This window comes from Ambystoma mexicanum, chromosome 12 (genome assembly GCF_040938575.1).
Source record: "Ambystoma mexicanum isolate Mex_15411 chromosome 12, UKY_AmexF1_1, whole genome shotgun sequence".
Taxonomy (NCBI): Eukaryota; Metazoa; Chordata; class Amphibia; order Caudata; family Ambystomatidae; genus Ambystoma; species Ambystoma mexicanum.
The window spans coordinates 367,513,625-367,529,895 of NC_090936.1; the positions used below are offsets into that span (position 1 = coordinate 367,513,625).

Sequence of the window (16,271 nt, forward strand, 5' to 3'; positions counted from 1 at the left end):
TCTTTGATGAATTTGCTGTTGGATTCTGTTGCATGTAGTTTTCTTTTACCAAGTTTTACTTTATCTGGAACAGGATATTGTTTCAGATGAGGGGTGTACAGTGAACGCAGTCTATTGTATTCTAGAATGCAAGGAATATCAGCTTTGACTTTACTTGCATCAAAGTTCATTAGCAATGGACCGTCAAGTGTATGTAAGCGTGATAATGCTACGTAGCTCATGCCTTCCTTAAAGACTGTGTTTCCTATATCTATCGATGCTTTGTCTAGGGTAAGACCTTGGGATTTATGAATGGTAACTGCATATGCAAGAGTTAGAGAAAATTGCTCTCTACGTACATACATGTCTTTGAAGAGAAGGGATCGAGCAATTGAGCGCCCTATCCTTTTCACTTCTGAAACTTTATCAAAGCGAATATTGACAAACTGAATGTTGCTGTCACGTGGGTATGATTGAAAGCCAACAACTGTACCTAGTGCTCCATTAACTAGCCCTTGCTCGACGTCAAGGTTATGTTTAAGCATTACTCTACAATTTAAGGATAATTTTAATATTTTTTCCAACCCAGCTGTGTTGGAGATTGATTTTTCTAAACGATTTAGTCTTGTTGTGGCTTGCTCACACATGGGTACTGTCATACCATGGCGCTAATTTTCATTACTGGTTGCATTTCTTTATTTAACATTGTTTCATTGAATTTGAAACAGCTTGCAAGAGTTGGCATCAAGGCCATACAATTGACATTTTTGTGCGCTATTTGTTCCATAACATCAGTTGCACATGCATTATCGCCATAAAGTGCATGAATGTGCCGGTTTTTCAATACAACTTGTGCTTCTTGCGATAGTACACCAACTCTAATACTTTTTAAGATGTTGGCATAAGTGAGATCTGCAGATTGCTGCATGTTCTCAGTTAATACTCTGTATTGGAAATGTTGCCAAAGTTTGACATTACCTATGCTCCCAACAGTTTTCCGGCAGAGTTTGTGGCCTAAGCTTTTAAAAATAGGTTCACCTTTCACTGGTGTCAATTGTACAAGATCTCCGAAAATGATAATGTGCTTCCCTGCAAAGAGTTCTTCGTTGTTACTTTTAAGTACTCCTTGCAATCTGAGGTGAATCAAAGCCAAAATTAGGTTGGAGACCATACTCACTTCATCTATTAGTAGCATTTTCATTTGTTTTAATACTCTGTGTAATTCCATTGCAGCTTCTGCAGAAAGTTTGTAATAGTCTAATTTATTTTGATGCTCAACTGGAAGCAGTAGTAATCGGTGTAAAGGGACTTTGCCTATGTTGTAGGCAGCTAAACCTGTGGGGGCCGTTACAACAACTGACCGTTTGTTGTTTGTCAATTTTTGAAGGAACTTGCTGATGATTTTGATTAAGAATGCTTTCCCTGATCCAGCTTCACCACTCACGTACAGCAGTATAGGTTTGTAATTTTGGCAGGTACATTTTTTATTTTCGTGTTGAACACCATGTAGAATTTGTTTTGTTATTTCTTCAAAAATGGTGCGCTGATCTTTGTTAAGTTTTGTTTGTTGTACATTTAAGTCTTCTGTATCTTCTTGATACTGATACATGGTGTTTTCTACTTCTGCCATAGATACTTCAGCCTCATTTGCTATTAGTGGTTGTCCTATTGGTTCTTGACTTCCTGTTACAGAAGGTTGACTACTGTCGGAAGAGTCCTTATCTAGTTGGGCCTGAAGTAGTTCTTCCTGTTGCTGCTCATTGTGTAACATTGTTTTGTACTTCGTAAAGTTCACATCAGTGGTAGCGCTTTCATTTGCTTTGAAAGCATCTTCATAGCAGTCATAGTTTTCTAGTATGTCTTCCTCTTTTCTCCATGGTTTGAAAAGTTGTAACAGAGACATGTAATATAGTTGTTTCTGTTGAGGAGTTTTTAATGACAATTTTACATGATTAATTAAGCTTTGTTTGGTAAGTTTCACTAAGCTCCCTTCACAAACGGTCACTCTATATCTACGTTTGCTTTCATCGGGTTTTACATTATTTTTGTATGCAAAGTTTTGAGCTATGTGGTTTAGACACATGCTTTCCAAAGTGCTACTCCTGTTCGGATAGTATGTGTCCAGTAAATTGTTTTTTCGAATGTCTTGGCCGTTGGGATCATTTCTGGCCATTGTTTCTATGTCCACATATGATGTTAGCACTCTTTTTCTAGATTTTGCAGGACCAAGACTTAGCCATACTATGTTGTCTGATTTTCCATACAAAGCAGTACCGGGTAAACGATCTGCTGCTTCATAGGCGTCACATTCTCTGTGAGAGAGCATTTTTGCCTAGGCTGTACAATTTCTTTGATAATGTTTTATCTGATGCTAGGTCATCCCAGAGGTCTTGAAGCTCTGTTTTTTCTGCTTTTGTTAAGTAGGCTGTAACATATCGTGCAACAGCAGTTGAATTGTCTGCAATGTACTGCACATCTATGTTTGCATTCCATAAGAGGGCAATGATTGCATTGTAATCATTGATATATTTTGATTCTTCCCTTCTTTTTATGTAATACGTGTTCTTAGATGATTTACCTTTAACACTATGTCGAACTGAAGACATGAAGTTGTTTACTTCACCTGTTTCTGTAACTGGTCTAGGGAAACCAAAGCAGCATTTGGTGTAGTATTTACCTTTGTTTTTGTATTTGCGGCGACAATATTTGCCACATTTGTGTCTTTGAAATTGTAAAATCTGCCCATGCAGCTCACTATGTGTCTGTTGTGAAGGGATTTCACAAGTGACATATTTTTGGATAAACTGCAAATCAGTGCTATCACTGTCGTGACCAAATTTTGGTGCACCTTTGATCCATAACAGCATGTGAATATGTGGTGCTCCTCTCGCTTGATATACTTTTCTCCAAAAGAAGTGTTGCACTTATCCAAGGGGAGGAACAGTTTTATTGCAAATAAAGTGTAGCATGGCAATGAAACGATGATGGAAATATCTTGACACATTAACTGGATGTAGAGAGCAAAGTTCTCCAGGTGTTAATATATCTATGTTTTTTTTGTTGCTGTTTGCTATGCGTAGGAACTCATGTAAATCTTCCCATGCATATTCTGCACAACTTAGCGTGACAAACCAAGTCGGTGGTCCAAGGTTTCTGATCACACAACTCACGTCTCCGTGCCATCGGAACCAGTATTCCTTTGTACCACGCATGTTTGTAAACAAATTTGTTATACTTGATTGTAAAACCTCATCTTTTTCCTGTACTTTTTGTATTAACTGCGTAGCAGACATATTTTGAAAGTAGGTTCCAGATTTCAAAATGTGTGCAACTCCGTAACATAGTGTTGTTAATTCACTTTCATAGAGTAGGTGGAATATATATTCCACATTTTCTCTAAATCTGGGATCTTGCGAATACATTTGTAATGAGCGGTATTCTGATGCCCCAATCTGAGTGGGTCTATCATCGTATCTTCCACCTTTACCAGTAGGAAATAGCAGTGGAAAAGCACGTGCTTCTATACTTTTTTCCCATATACTCATTGGTGACCCTTTGGTTTGTCGCATTTGGTAAGTTTCTAGTGCATCATCTATGCTTTCATTGGAATGCAATGGATGAAATGTGTAATGGTCCAAAAGAGTGGATACTGTAGCAGGATCCAGAAGTTCGAATTGTCCAGTTTCTGATGGCTCTTGAATTATTTCAGTTGTTTCCCTTAAGCTTTCATCAATATTTATTTCCTTGTAGTACTCGTTATTGTCTTTTAGATATTGCAATGCTTGTCTAACTTTATGTAAGTCCACCAGTTGTTGCCTAATATTTTTGTCCTTTGTTGGTACACCATTTACCAAGATTATTAAACAATGCTCTATTGAACGTTGCACTCCTAGAGTGTGTACATTTTCCGTTAGATCTAATGGCAAATAAACTACTTTGCCACGAATGCCTTTCACCAATTCAGAGGAAGGTAATTTTGCTGTTTTTGGATGAAGGCGTATAATTGCTTGAAATGGGTGCACCGTTTTAATTATTATGCTCTCATACAAATTGAGTTGTTGTAGGATTTTTAGTAGTGGGAACAATTCCAAATTATTTGTAATAGCACGTGAAGGAGTGTGTTTGTTGTCTAATTTTGTAGTACAGTAACTGCAACATATTAGGCGTTCAGTCAGTTCATATTTGTTTTCTGCTAAAAGGTAGAGAGCTAATTCAAACCATTTAGAATCTTCATTGTCTTCTATTTTGTATGCTATGTCTACATTTTTTTGTTCCTTTTGTAAAACGTTTTGCGGCAAAACACACACACACATGGTTTGGTACTTCAGCCGATTACCTTTTAAATTTTACTATTTCTTTTCTGTATGTGTGTAATAGAAGGTTGCTATGTGCAGAATTGTTGCTACTATGTTCTAAAACTATTGCATTTTGTAAGTGGCTTTCACTTCCAAAATACTTTCTCTGAATATGGTCAATTTCTTCTTGTAAGTATTTGGGTGTACCATGCAGAAGAGTGTTATTTAAATTGCCTAATTCTGAAGCTAGACTTTTTGCATAGTATATTTTATACAGTAGATTTCTTACATTTGAATGATGTATTGATATCCTTTTGATATCATGGAAGGTGCTTTTGCAAATAGGCCCAGAAATGAAGGCTAATGAATGTCCTTGTAGTCCTGTGTATTTGCTCATTGGACAAATATCCATATTTTGCAGCACTTACTTTTGTCTTTACCTTTTACATACTGATTGAGGAACTGACGAAAAGATTTGAAAGCTTTGTTTGGAATGGCACACATTGATGTGCACGGCCATTTGTATACTGGACGGTGTGGTTCTGCTGAATCGAGAGGTAATTCTGAGTTTTCAGAGGATACTTTTGTAAGCAGTGTTTCTTGTTCCATGATGGTAGTATTGATTTTCTCATACCCTCGTCCACTGCTATGGATGGCAATTGTGTTTGTTTGATTTTGTTTGTATGCTTCTTCATTAAAATATGGTTCTGTGGTTGTTTTGTGACTCCATTCACCACCACAAACATTTAAGAAATTATTTTTGTTCACATTCCGTTTATTGCTGAGTTTCTTTTGTAGTTTGGTACTTAGTTTTGTTAGTGCTTTCATCTTATTTAACACTAATATAAACAACTTCCTTTTGAGAAGGATTACACTGTCCACGAGAGCTTGTAGGATTAACTTTCTACGGTAGGTTTTAAGGGGTGAGGATGATTTCGGTCCTCTTCTTAGTAGATTCTGAAGGACTCTGTGACGAAACATTTTTGATAAGATACTATTTTTACTATGGGTTCTTGTTACACTATCAGGATTAGTAGGACCATTGTTAGCTGTACTGGTAGCCGATTTTTTGCCAACATTTTTGTGTTTTGTGACACATTTTGATGGAGGAGGTAAAGTTTTGGTAGTTGAAGCTTCCTTTATTTTGCTAACCGACTGCATTAGCTGGCTTGTTCCAAAATTCTCTACAAACTGTACAACAGATGGATGCTTAGATTGGGCACTTGTATTTGTATTTGCTCTACTTCTGCGTTCCTTTCTACAGAGTTGCTTTTTGGTAGGCATTCTTTGGTGCCTGTTGAAAAAAAGAAGGCATACTTTGGTCTGTTGTACAATGTATGTGTGCTGTGTGCATGCGTGGATGAGTCTGATGGGGAAGCTCTTTGTCATGGTGTGTGAATGTACATTGGACTCTTGCAATGATTTGGTAAGGGTATTTTACTGTTTGTATACTACTACAATATGCTTCAGATGAGAGTACAAAGTGGGCTAGTGGTGACGAGAAGCATTATTAATAAAGAAAATGCCATAAACTTGCAACAGCAACTTCTTTTCTAAATCTAATCTTCTAAGGATTACGTATGTTATTTGAGTTCCAAACACACAGGGATTTGTGAGCCATTCTGCCTGTTATTCTTTGTTCAATAAATGGATATTTGTAGGTAGAATGGTTCAGAAATCAATGTTTGCTATGGTGCCCAAATTAAACAAATAACCCCTGCAGCCTCTTTGAGGAGTAGTTACAATATAAAGGTAGTACTGTACTTACTTTTTTTTGCAAAATGTCCAGGTTTCTTCGGATATGTCGTCTGCAGTGTAGATGCTGTTGATTCTCAGGAGAGTAGTCTTCACTGTGATTCAAAAAAACAAAATTAATTACTTTGTGTGTTTACAGCAGTGCTGATACTGCACACATTAATTGTGCATCTTTCGACAGAGCATTCTCCTTTCATATTTCAACCCAGTGCATGTGTGCATTTCACTACACTCTGTGCAGCCTTTGCATGGTATTTGCAATATGTTACTTGTAAGTCCTTCAAAATTGCTAACATTTTCAAGGTTATGAAAATGCCTTGTTTTTTTACAAGGTGTACTATCTATAGGAGAGAGGTTTGTAAGCGATAGGGCATAGTAGTAGATGGGGAAAAAAATGTCTACTTGCAATTTAAAAGCACGATGCCGAATAATCGGGAGACCCTCAGAGGGAGATGTCACCACAGCAATCGGGAGAGCTTACTTTTGTTATACGATTACATTGCAAGTAGCATTACTGTAGGCCGTTCACAGTACACAACTCCGACATTTTCTAATACAAAATCGAGTTTTGCACTAAATAGGCATGCTTGCAACGTATGTATAGGTTATGCGGAAGACAGTAAGAAGTCGTGCGGTTTGTCAATGATAAATCGGACATCTTGCCCTTAAAAGGGGGAGCGTTGGTATGTATTTCTGGGCTTCGTTTGTACTTTGTACTTTGAATTTGCACACCCTCCGCTCTTGAGACTCACACTTACGTAAGAGGATGTTGCGGACCCACAGTCGCAGATCATCCCGCTTTCTGCAGTCACGTACAGTGTGGGGTCTTGTCCCCACTTCAGAGACCTTTTGCGCCACCTCCTCCCACACCGCTTTCTTGTGCATTTCTGCTCCCCGGCGCAGGTCTGCGCAGAACACGACATCTGCATGTTCCACCAGGGTATCTGCGAGCATATTCAGCTCCACGTCGCTGAACCTTCGCTTTTGCCGACGCACTATGCCTTGCCTCAATGCCATGTTTCTCTGCTTGGTTCCACACTGCTCAGTTCTATGCTCCAGGTGCTGTAGACTGAGGATTGCAATGGATTGCATTTTTAAAGATGGCCGCCGGTGCATTTACCGTTCCGGCACGATGACGTTGTTTCAAGTACCGGTATTGCCGGCATCGAGGATGCCGGTGTCTGCGGCATCGATGATGCCAGTATCTGGTGGTTCGGGGGCCTTACCAGCATGCCGGTGCAACCGTTTTCGGCATGCCAGAATGCACTTGCATGCTGACTCGGAATCTACCATAGATTCCGGCAGCAGTGCTACACGGACACGATTGCACCGGCATGCCGGTAATTTGCTTTTCTTACCGGCAAACTCATAATGAGGCACACGGTATCAAACAGTGACGACAGACACAAGTGATCACAGTTCAAGGGTGTTTATTGAACTTCAATGGGTTGGTTAAACACCCATCTAAACCTATATTTAAGGATGGGAGCAAGCTACGACCATCAAATAATAATAACACAGTCCTAGTCGAGTCTCTGTCAAAACAAAATGGCCCATACTAATAAACCTATTGCCAATCATTACTTCTAAATCCAAAATGGTGTGGGACAGTAATGTATGCATAAAAGAAAAGTGTTCAATAAATAATATGTCAGGATAGTTGAGCAGTTGGCTTCCGTTCCCCATGTTTTCAGCACGGGGCAAGGCGGCACGTTTGAGCTTTGCAAACACTGTGGCTTCTCTGCCATGAGGATGCAGTTCAAAGCATAGGTATCAGGGCCTTCTGCCAAAGCCTCTTTTCCAATAACAGTCTCTTACTGCACATTGCCTGTCGTAACAACCAAGCACCACAGTTCCTTTCTTATCAGGATTTGTACATGCACAAGTTCTTGCTTCCAGTGTTCATCATGAGTCTCCCTCCTTCAGGGTCGGACCCCTTTTTACCGCAATGTTCACAATTGGTCTCCCTCTTTCGGGCTCGGACCCTTTTTACCACAATGTTCACAATTGGTCTCCCTCGTTCGGGCTCAGACCATGGATCTCCCTCGTTGTGGCTCAGATTCCTTTAGTACAATACTTACTTTCTACGTTTTCCTCTTGATATCAAAAATCGAAGACTTTCGAATGTGTAATGGGTTTTGCTTGAACCGTTGCAGGACCACTTCGATTCACTTCACACAAAGTTCTTTACAATCTTCTACTTTCGTTTCTGCCCCTTTATGGCGAGATACTTTAGAGAGACCTTTGATTGGGCACCCTTGTGGTGCCGGACCACTCTGTCACTGATATTGTATCTTTCTTCTTTAATATCCAAACATTCATCAGTAATTAGGCTTTCCTCACACGTGTTTCAATTTTCGTTCTTGCGCACTTTATACAATGTTGCTGCTTGCAACCTTGACTTCAACACAGACCGGTCTTGAATCGGTCTCCCCAACCTCACTGGCTGTGTTGATCTCTTTGGTGCTGCTTTTAATCTTGGAGCCAAGGATGGTACAACGACGGCGGCTGCTGTTCCTCCCCAAACTGGTCAGTCGTGCAGGCGGGCCACAGGTTTCTCCGATACACAATACAGGATTCTTCAGTCTGGCTTCTTGGTCTTAAGCGTTCTATTCTTAAGGATTCTGGAAAGTAATGGCTTCTCTGCAAAAAGGCCAAGGGTATCTCCTTCCTTGTGTACCATTCTTGGTTTCCCATCTTCATTCAATCGTTCAGCTGCCTTCGGAAAAGTACTGTTCCTTTGTGTGCTTATTAAAAAAGGTAAATAAAAGTAAACTGTGCTTGTTTCCTATTCTAATGCAATTGTCCCAAATGTGGTGGGTTCACAGCTCAATTTGTATGTGTGTTGAGGTGGAGATAATAGAATATGCACATTTTTGGAGTGTGGAAAACAGCACACAAGTGACCATCAAGTCCACTTTGAAAAGTTGTCATCAATTTGTAAGATTCTTAACATACTTCATTGATACAGTCACTCAGAAAGGCACTGATCCAGCCCACAGCCTTGTGTGACATACCCGCTACATCCACCAATCTGAGGAGGAGTTCGTGGTGATCAAAGGTGTCGAACGCTGCAGAAAGATCCAAAAGCATCCATCATGCCCTTCATCTAAAATGTACAGCAAACGGTCCTTGATGTCTAGTATGGCTAGCTCTATGGTGCGATTTGGTCTGAAACCAGATTGCAAGGCGCCCATCATGTTTTGTTTTTCCAAATATTTTTGCAGAATACTGGCAGTGATTTTGTCCGTTATTTACAATAAGAATATAACATTAGCTATAAGTCTGTAATTAGAACATTGCAATGTATCAACAGATGGCTTCTTCAAAAATGTGATGACCTAAACATGTTTATGCTCATATTAAATTATATATGAAAATGATTGATTAACAAATAAAGCTTGCTAATGTGTTCATTCAATTGTTTACTACGAATAAAGGACATGGGTCACAAGGACACGAGGTAAAGTTTATTTTTTAGACTACCAAAGCAACTTGCTCTGGTGAAATCATGGAAAATGAAAAGGGAGTTTTATCCCCTTTAATGAATGTTTGTTCAACCGGTTTTACTTCCAAAGTGTCATCCATAGTCTTTCTGTTGAGGTGTGTAGGAAGGGTTAGTGTTAAAATATTTGCAGAAAGATCGTTATCAGCAGATTTTTTTGATTTGTCACGTTAATCATAATTTCTTTTCCACAGCTTTATTTAAGTTTTTAATAGTAAGAAAGTTAACATAGGTTAACAAAAGTGGGATTGTGTTAAGGGGGTACCAACGTTATGACAGTCTAATCAGTGGCAGGTAAAAAGATAAGTATGATAGCAAGTTCCAAAGTTAGATTGAAGATGATCACAAAGATTTAAACAAAGCGTGTCTAAATGTGTAAGTAAATGTGGATGGGAAGAATTCTACAAACGGGGCCAGTCGCAAAGAAAATTGGGTCTTGTCCCATTCAGGATAGCTGTCAGTCTCTCGATCTCCCAGGTGTTCCACAGTTTGCACCTCCAGATTTCCATAATGGGACCCTGCAGATTTTTCCAACATTGTGACTGAGTGATTCTGGCTAGGATTTCTCTCCAGAAACACTGGCCTTTGGGACCTGCCCAGCACATGTGTCTCAGGTTACCCATTGTTAAGGTGGATTTCCAAAATCAGCCACTGGTAGGAGTTTTTGAGAGGCCACCCTATTAATGGCAAACATGGAAGACACTGAGAGGTTAGCCAAAACCCAAACAAGGTAGGTATGGGAGCAGTCAATGCTTTGCCTCAGAAAAAGTTTGCAAGTGGTCTAGGGCTAAGCTGTGTCCACACAGTGCAACACTTAATAGTGCAAGTTAGATAGTAAGTATATAAAAATACAGTTATGTATGAGGCCTTTAGGTACACACTAAGCACATTAAAATCACAGGAAGTATTGTCAATTAAAACCGTATGTAACATATATCTATATATACACACTCCTTAGAAATAGAATTGCATATGAATAATTTACCAGCGCAATGCAGGTGAGTAGTCAGAGGCAAGGAGAAAGATAGGTAGCACCAACACAAGAACAGCTTCCCTCACTTATAATAAGTCCAAAGCTAAGTTGGTGTGGGGCCTTGTGCCCAAAAGTCACAAGTAGCAGTTCCAAGTTCTTCAGGTAAGTCCAAGTAAAAATGATGCAGTGGACTGAAGGTTGTGCTTAGTAAAGTTTTAAAAAGTTAGCTCAGTATTTTCCCAAAATCAGGTAAGTCCCCACTCATACTATTCACTAGGAGAGGCCTAGGAAAGTATCCTAATCCGACGTTCGATGATCCGAGGCCAGGCCCCATAGGGAGTTAGGGACCAGGACTTTATGCCCAAGGTACTGAGATACTTTGCAGCACTTAGCTTGACCACCAACCCCTCAGTTTGTGGAAGGCAGTGAGCATCTGTCTTGGTGGAAGCATTATGAGCTCTATAATCCACACAGAACCTCAAATCTGTGGTGCCAGCCTTTGATACCAATACAACTAGACTGAGCAATGGACTGTCAAAAGGTTGTATCACCCCTAGATCATACATCTTGTTGACCCCAGACTTCATGTGTGATCTAATCTTGTCTGACACCTCACTGGATTGATGAAGGTTTGTTCCAATGCAGATCACCATGGTCAGACAGCGACAGGCGATCGAATAGTGGCGGACACAGAAGCAGCACAAGCACAGCTTCTCTTGTAGTGTGATGGCTGAAATAGCGAGGACAGGTGATTTGTTGCATAAGCTGGAGATCTGCTAAGTTCCAAGAACTTGACGACTGCTGCAGCGGGGTAGCCCAGGCGAGAGCTGTCAGTCCACCAGGTGGTCCAGTGACACCTCGGAAGGCTCTCAAAGCACAGATCTGTGAGGATGAGTTGAGACTGGTTGTTCCCACCAGTCCAAGGTTCGAAGCACCAACAAGGGTCTTCACCTGGCCAATCACTGGAGTCGATGCTGGTCAGCTGCAGGAGTCATCCTATGGTCGTCAGCAGGCTGCTATTCTTTGTAGAAGTCTTGGTTCCAACGATAATCTGTTGAATAGCTGCAGGAGCTCTCCTTTTATCCAAGATTCAGGCTTGGAGCATGCTCAAGCCCACAAATGGTAAGGGTCTGCAGCATTCAAGCAACCCAGGGTGGTCTAATCCTGGACAACCACTGGTCATCACATCCACGCAGCAACAGACTTTCGGGCACCAGAGGATGTAGACTGGGACCAGAAAGTCTGAGCCCCCTCCTCTGGCTCAAACACACAAAGCCCCATTGCCCGTAAAAGCAGCAGTTTTACCTGGGAAAGCGGTTACCATATATGACATTCCCTGACCTGAGAAAGCAGGAATATGGCCAAAGAACAAATCTCATGTCAGAGTCATTTTAAGGTACTAGCCACCTTTAGTAGTCATTCGCAGTAAATGAAAAAGTGCAGGAGAAAAATATCACATAAATTGTAATAATTGCTCAGCTTCCTCCAGCTTGTCTTAGGCACATAGTCAAAGTAACCAAAAAGCCAAAAGGTAAAAGTTATGAGGATGCAAGGGCCGCATCATGAGTTCGTTGGTATCCCGGCGGTAATTGCGCTGGGATCCAAGCCCTGACAATTAACCTAGTCCCGAAGCTGCTTAATATTTTTAACAGCCTACTGATCAAAATCCCTCCCCATCAGTCTAGGTCTATTGTGAGTTCTTTAAGAAGCGGGTTAGGTTATGGTGGAGGTGCTTTTTCCTACCTTTTATTAGTTTAACCCCCTATTAATCTGGGGTGACGGTTTCCCGTTGCAACTGGGTTGTCCTCTAAAGGGCTGGTGGAGTCCTTCTCGGAAATATTCTTTTGTTTCTAAATTATTTTGCAATAACAATCGCATAAAAGCATAGTCATCAGTAAATACTTTAAAAAATCAAAAATAGTCAGAATTACATATACATCAAATCATTTTAGCAAAATGTTCCTCTGACAGATATAACTATAACAAAATGTAGACGTTAAAAGCAACTAGTGCTTAAAATAAAATACAAATACTAATCAGCAACATAAATAAATACCAAGCCAATAAAGACAATCATGACTTCATACATTCAATAATTTGATTTTAGCAATCCAAAGGACAGATATTCTTGCAATTCAATCTGGACTTTTTTTAGATGCGTCTGTGAAGCCTTAACCAGAAGAGCAGAAACAACCAGAACCACATGGATGGATAAAGATGTTTGTTGACACAATGCAAAGGTATATTTTAAAGATCTGACGTTCAAACTTTTTAAGATGAAGATAAGCCATTTCCTTCGAATATCCGTGTATGTAGACCACAGAAGAAGAGAATACAATATGCCTGAGACAAAATGGGCAAATGTGTTTGTTGTTAGTTGACCGCCTGCAAGTACATTCAGCGAGTGGGAAAACGTTCAACAAAACTTAATATAAAGAGCTATTTTCTCTGGAGTGTGCACAAATTGGAGGTATGATTCAGCAAAAGGAGATTCTTTATGCATCAAATAGGCCATAAACATTTTCTGGTGCATCGAGTTAACAATCTGGTTCTCCTTTTGCCATAACCCTAGGGCTGCATTAACATCAGTCAGCAATTTACCAGTGGTCTTAAAGGTTCACTTGTAAAATGGACAAAATAAAGTTCCCCATATAAAGTTTAATGCTTGGCCTCCAGGATGGCAAATAACAACCCAAATGGCTTCTATATACAGATGAAGTTCCTGTTCTTTATGTAACATAGGTTAATATAATATTGGCCTAATGGCTGCTTCTAAATCTATATCCACAAGCACAATTTCACAAAACAATGCATTTGTTGGGGTACTCATTGAGAGCCCAAAGATCCTTTTAATTAATGTATTCTTAGTTGTTTATAATAGATTTAACTGAGCCTAGCGTGATATTTCACTTCTGTTCAGACCAGCGGAAAGCACTTCAGTTCTTGAAACATATAGAACAATGAATGGCGCCCTTTTACCAAATTGGTTATCAAAAAGCGTGTGAACGCCTACTAATCACCAGATTACTCTTCTCTTCCCCTGGGGCAGAGCTCCCAAATCTATTAAAGCTTATTCCCAGATAATCTCAGGAATCGATTTACTGTTGAAGAGTAATCTTCATTTAAGACTGCGCCTGGTTGCTTGCAATTACTACAGACTTGTCTGAGTGTGCTACAAGCTTCTTTTCATTAAACAAATTGGATACCAGTAAAAGTAATTTTTTTGAACCAATGGGAATTTTCGAGATTAAAACCACATCTGCGTTCAGCAAGATGGCAGTCTTCCTTTGGATGTCCAGACAAGTGGTCGGCTGTAAATTGGTCAAAAGACAAATGGTCGACGTAATTTGGTCGAAAACCAAATAGTCGAATTGTTTTATTTTATTTATATATGTATTTCTTTTGGTTTTCGTTTAGGGAAAAAAAGGGTTTTTTAGAAAAAAAAGGGGGGGCGGGACCCCCCCCCCCCCAAAAAAAAGGGTGAAAATAAAAAAAATAAAAATTCAACCATTTGGTTTTCGACCAAATTGGTTCGACCATTTGTCCAGTCGACCAATTTTTTTCGACCAAATGTCTGGTAACCCTTCCTTTGGCCGGTAAAAGGTCTATCAACATTTGAGTTCTTTATTCTAACGGCTAATTCATTTATATAAATAACAAATAATAAAAATCTGCTAAAACACATCCCTGCCTAACAGCGACATTGATTGGAAATGACCTAGTCACTCCCTCTTTATGTCCATATCTCATAACACCTGTGGTACCGTTGCATAGCCCTTTGATTGATGTCAAGAACTTGTCTAGATTAGAGATATTAAAGCATGTTCTCAGCACATGGTAAACTTTAAGAAGAGACTTCAGTTGAACCCATCAAACGCACAGGATTTCTTGGATTTAAGTACTGTATATGCTGAAGGTTTATAGAATGATAGCATTTCAGAATGGTATTAATAATCATGTGCTCTTTTGTATTTATTTATAGAAATTATGGCTCCTCTATTTTTGCCCAGTATGAGGCTGTTGATGCAGGATGCCAGCAAGTGTTGTGGCTCTATGGAGATGACCATCAAATCACTGAAGTTGGAACCATGAACCTTTTTCTACACTGGATAAATGAAGCTGGAGGTTTGTAACATGCTCATTTCGAATGCATCGCATCACAACACTTCAACCGACTAGCTGGCTGAGAAACTCTGAAATTCATAGCTGAACAAAATGCACTATCTTACCATGCCTGGTTACTTGTGCAGTGTATTTGGTCACTGGAAAGATTTGGGGAAAATCCTAGGAGTGGTGCAAGTGTCACTACACGCAGTATGACTCCTTCCTGGCATTGCAGGGGTTGACAACATATGACCTTTGACCCCTTTTGAGTTCACAATAACATACACTGCATAGCCTTTAACCCTGAGCAAATAACAAAAAGGAAGTACAAATCATATAATAGGTTTTAAACTTATAAATAACATCAGCATCTTACAGAAGCAGTTACAAGGCAATCAGAGGTGACTCTCAAAGGAATCCACTAACTGACAGTTCCTTGATGGTTTCTGTGTGTTGGGGTGTTGTGCAAAAGCACCTGTGCCCCCATCCCCTATAGGCATTTGAGACAAGGAGATGGCTCATCTGAAAACAATGGGATCCTCGACCACAGGGGTTGAAAAGGAAACTATAGGGGCTGCATTTACCTTCGTTGGTGCCTCTAAATGATGTCGTTGGTGCAATTGTAACTACAGGGTCTCACTTAAAGGTCACTAGAATGCAGGGGGCATTTAGAAGTTCACTAAGAGGAATTGGTTTTTGACAACTGAAGGCACCCCTCTCTGTCTATCGAGCAAACGTGTTGAAGGTGCCCTAATGTGTCCAAGCTCTGGGGATGGTTCCTAAAGTTAAGTTGTTAAGTCTCTCCAACCCTTTCCTAAATGGCCCTCCAAGATCTTGATGGGAAAAACCTGGCATTATTCAGCAGGTTGACGGGAAGAAGCTGCATGGGGAATTATTGGTATGTGGTAGAACATGATATCCTTGTTAGAGTGTGAACCAGTTCAAAGTGGTTCTTTGCAGGTTTCCCTCAGAACAGCAAGTGCCCGCCAGCAGTACTTAGAAAGTATAGCAACATCTAACAAGAAAACGTTAGATGTAATTTCAGGTTGGGAATGGTGCCCTTTAAATAAATCACCTGGATGTGGCATGGGTGTGAGGTGGGGTAGTACTTTTGTAATTGGGATGGAAGCTCACTAGAAATAAAGAACAGTTTTCTGTTCCTATGCCTCTTTGCAAACCTCGGAGGGATAGATGGGTCACAGAAATAAGAGCTTTAAAAAAAGCGCTGTTGTGCGCTCTCAGCCCAGACTCCAAACATCCACATTCTGTAGCCTACTCTTGTAACCTTAGAGCACAGCCACCGGTCCAAATCAATGTTTTAGAGGAGCTTCCTCTTGTTGAGATGTAATCTGCGTAAAGTAAAGCGTATTTCACCTATGTGAAAATATAAGTAACAGCTAGAAGTCATGATTACATTGTGGTCTGCTGTGTCCCACACATGAAGCCATTGTAGGTGCGGTAGAAAGAACAGCTGTCGGTACTATAGTGCTTGTATTTCATGGTACGCGCGGGGCGACGGAAAAGTTTCTTGCCATGTTAGTGCAGTTTGAAAATCACACAAATTCAGGTTGTGGCACCGTTTATTGGACTAAGTGGAAATGTTATGCTTGCAGCACTTTAGTGTTTTTATAAATAAGGCAGCTATTCCTGACCTGAATTC

General features: G+C 40.1%; 1 protein-coding gene across 4 annotated transcripts in view; it reads left to right on the forward strand.

Annotated features, from left to right (window-relative positions):
- Nucleotides 1–16,271, forward strand: part of BCAT1 (branched chain amino acid transaminase 1) — an 891,267-nt gene that overhangs the window by 502,800 nt on the left and 372,196 nt on the right. For all 4 annotated transcript variants that reach the window (XM_069628492.1, XM_069628490.1, XM_069628489.1 and 1 more), the window contains exon 7: nucleotides 14,490–14,632. In XM_069628492.1, coding sequence (XP_069484593.1) covers nucleotides 14,490–14,632 — 143 coding nt within the window. The remainder of the gene's footprint in view (nucleotides 1–14,489; nucleotides 14,633–16,271) is intronic.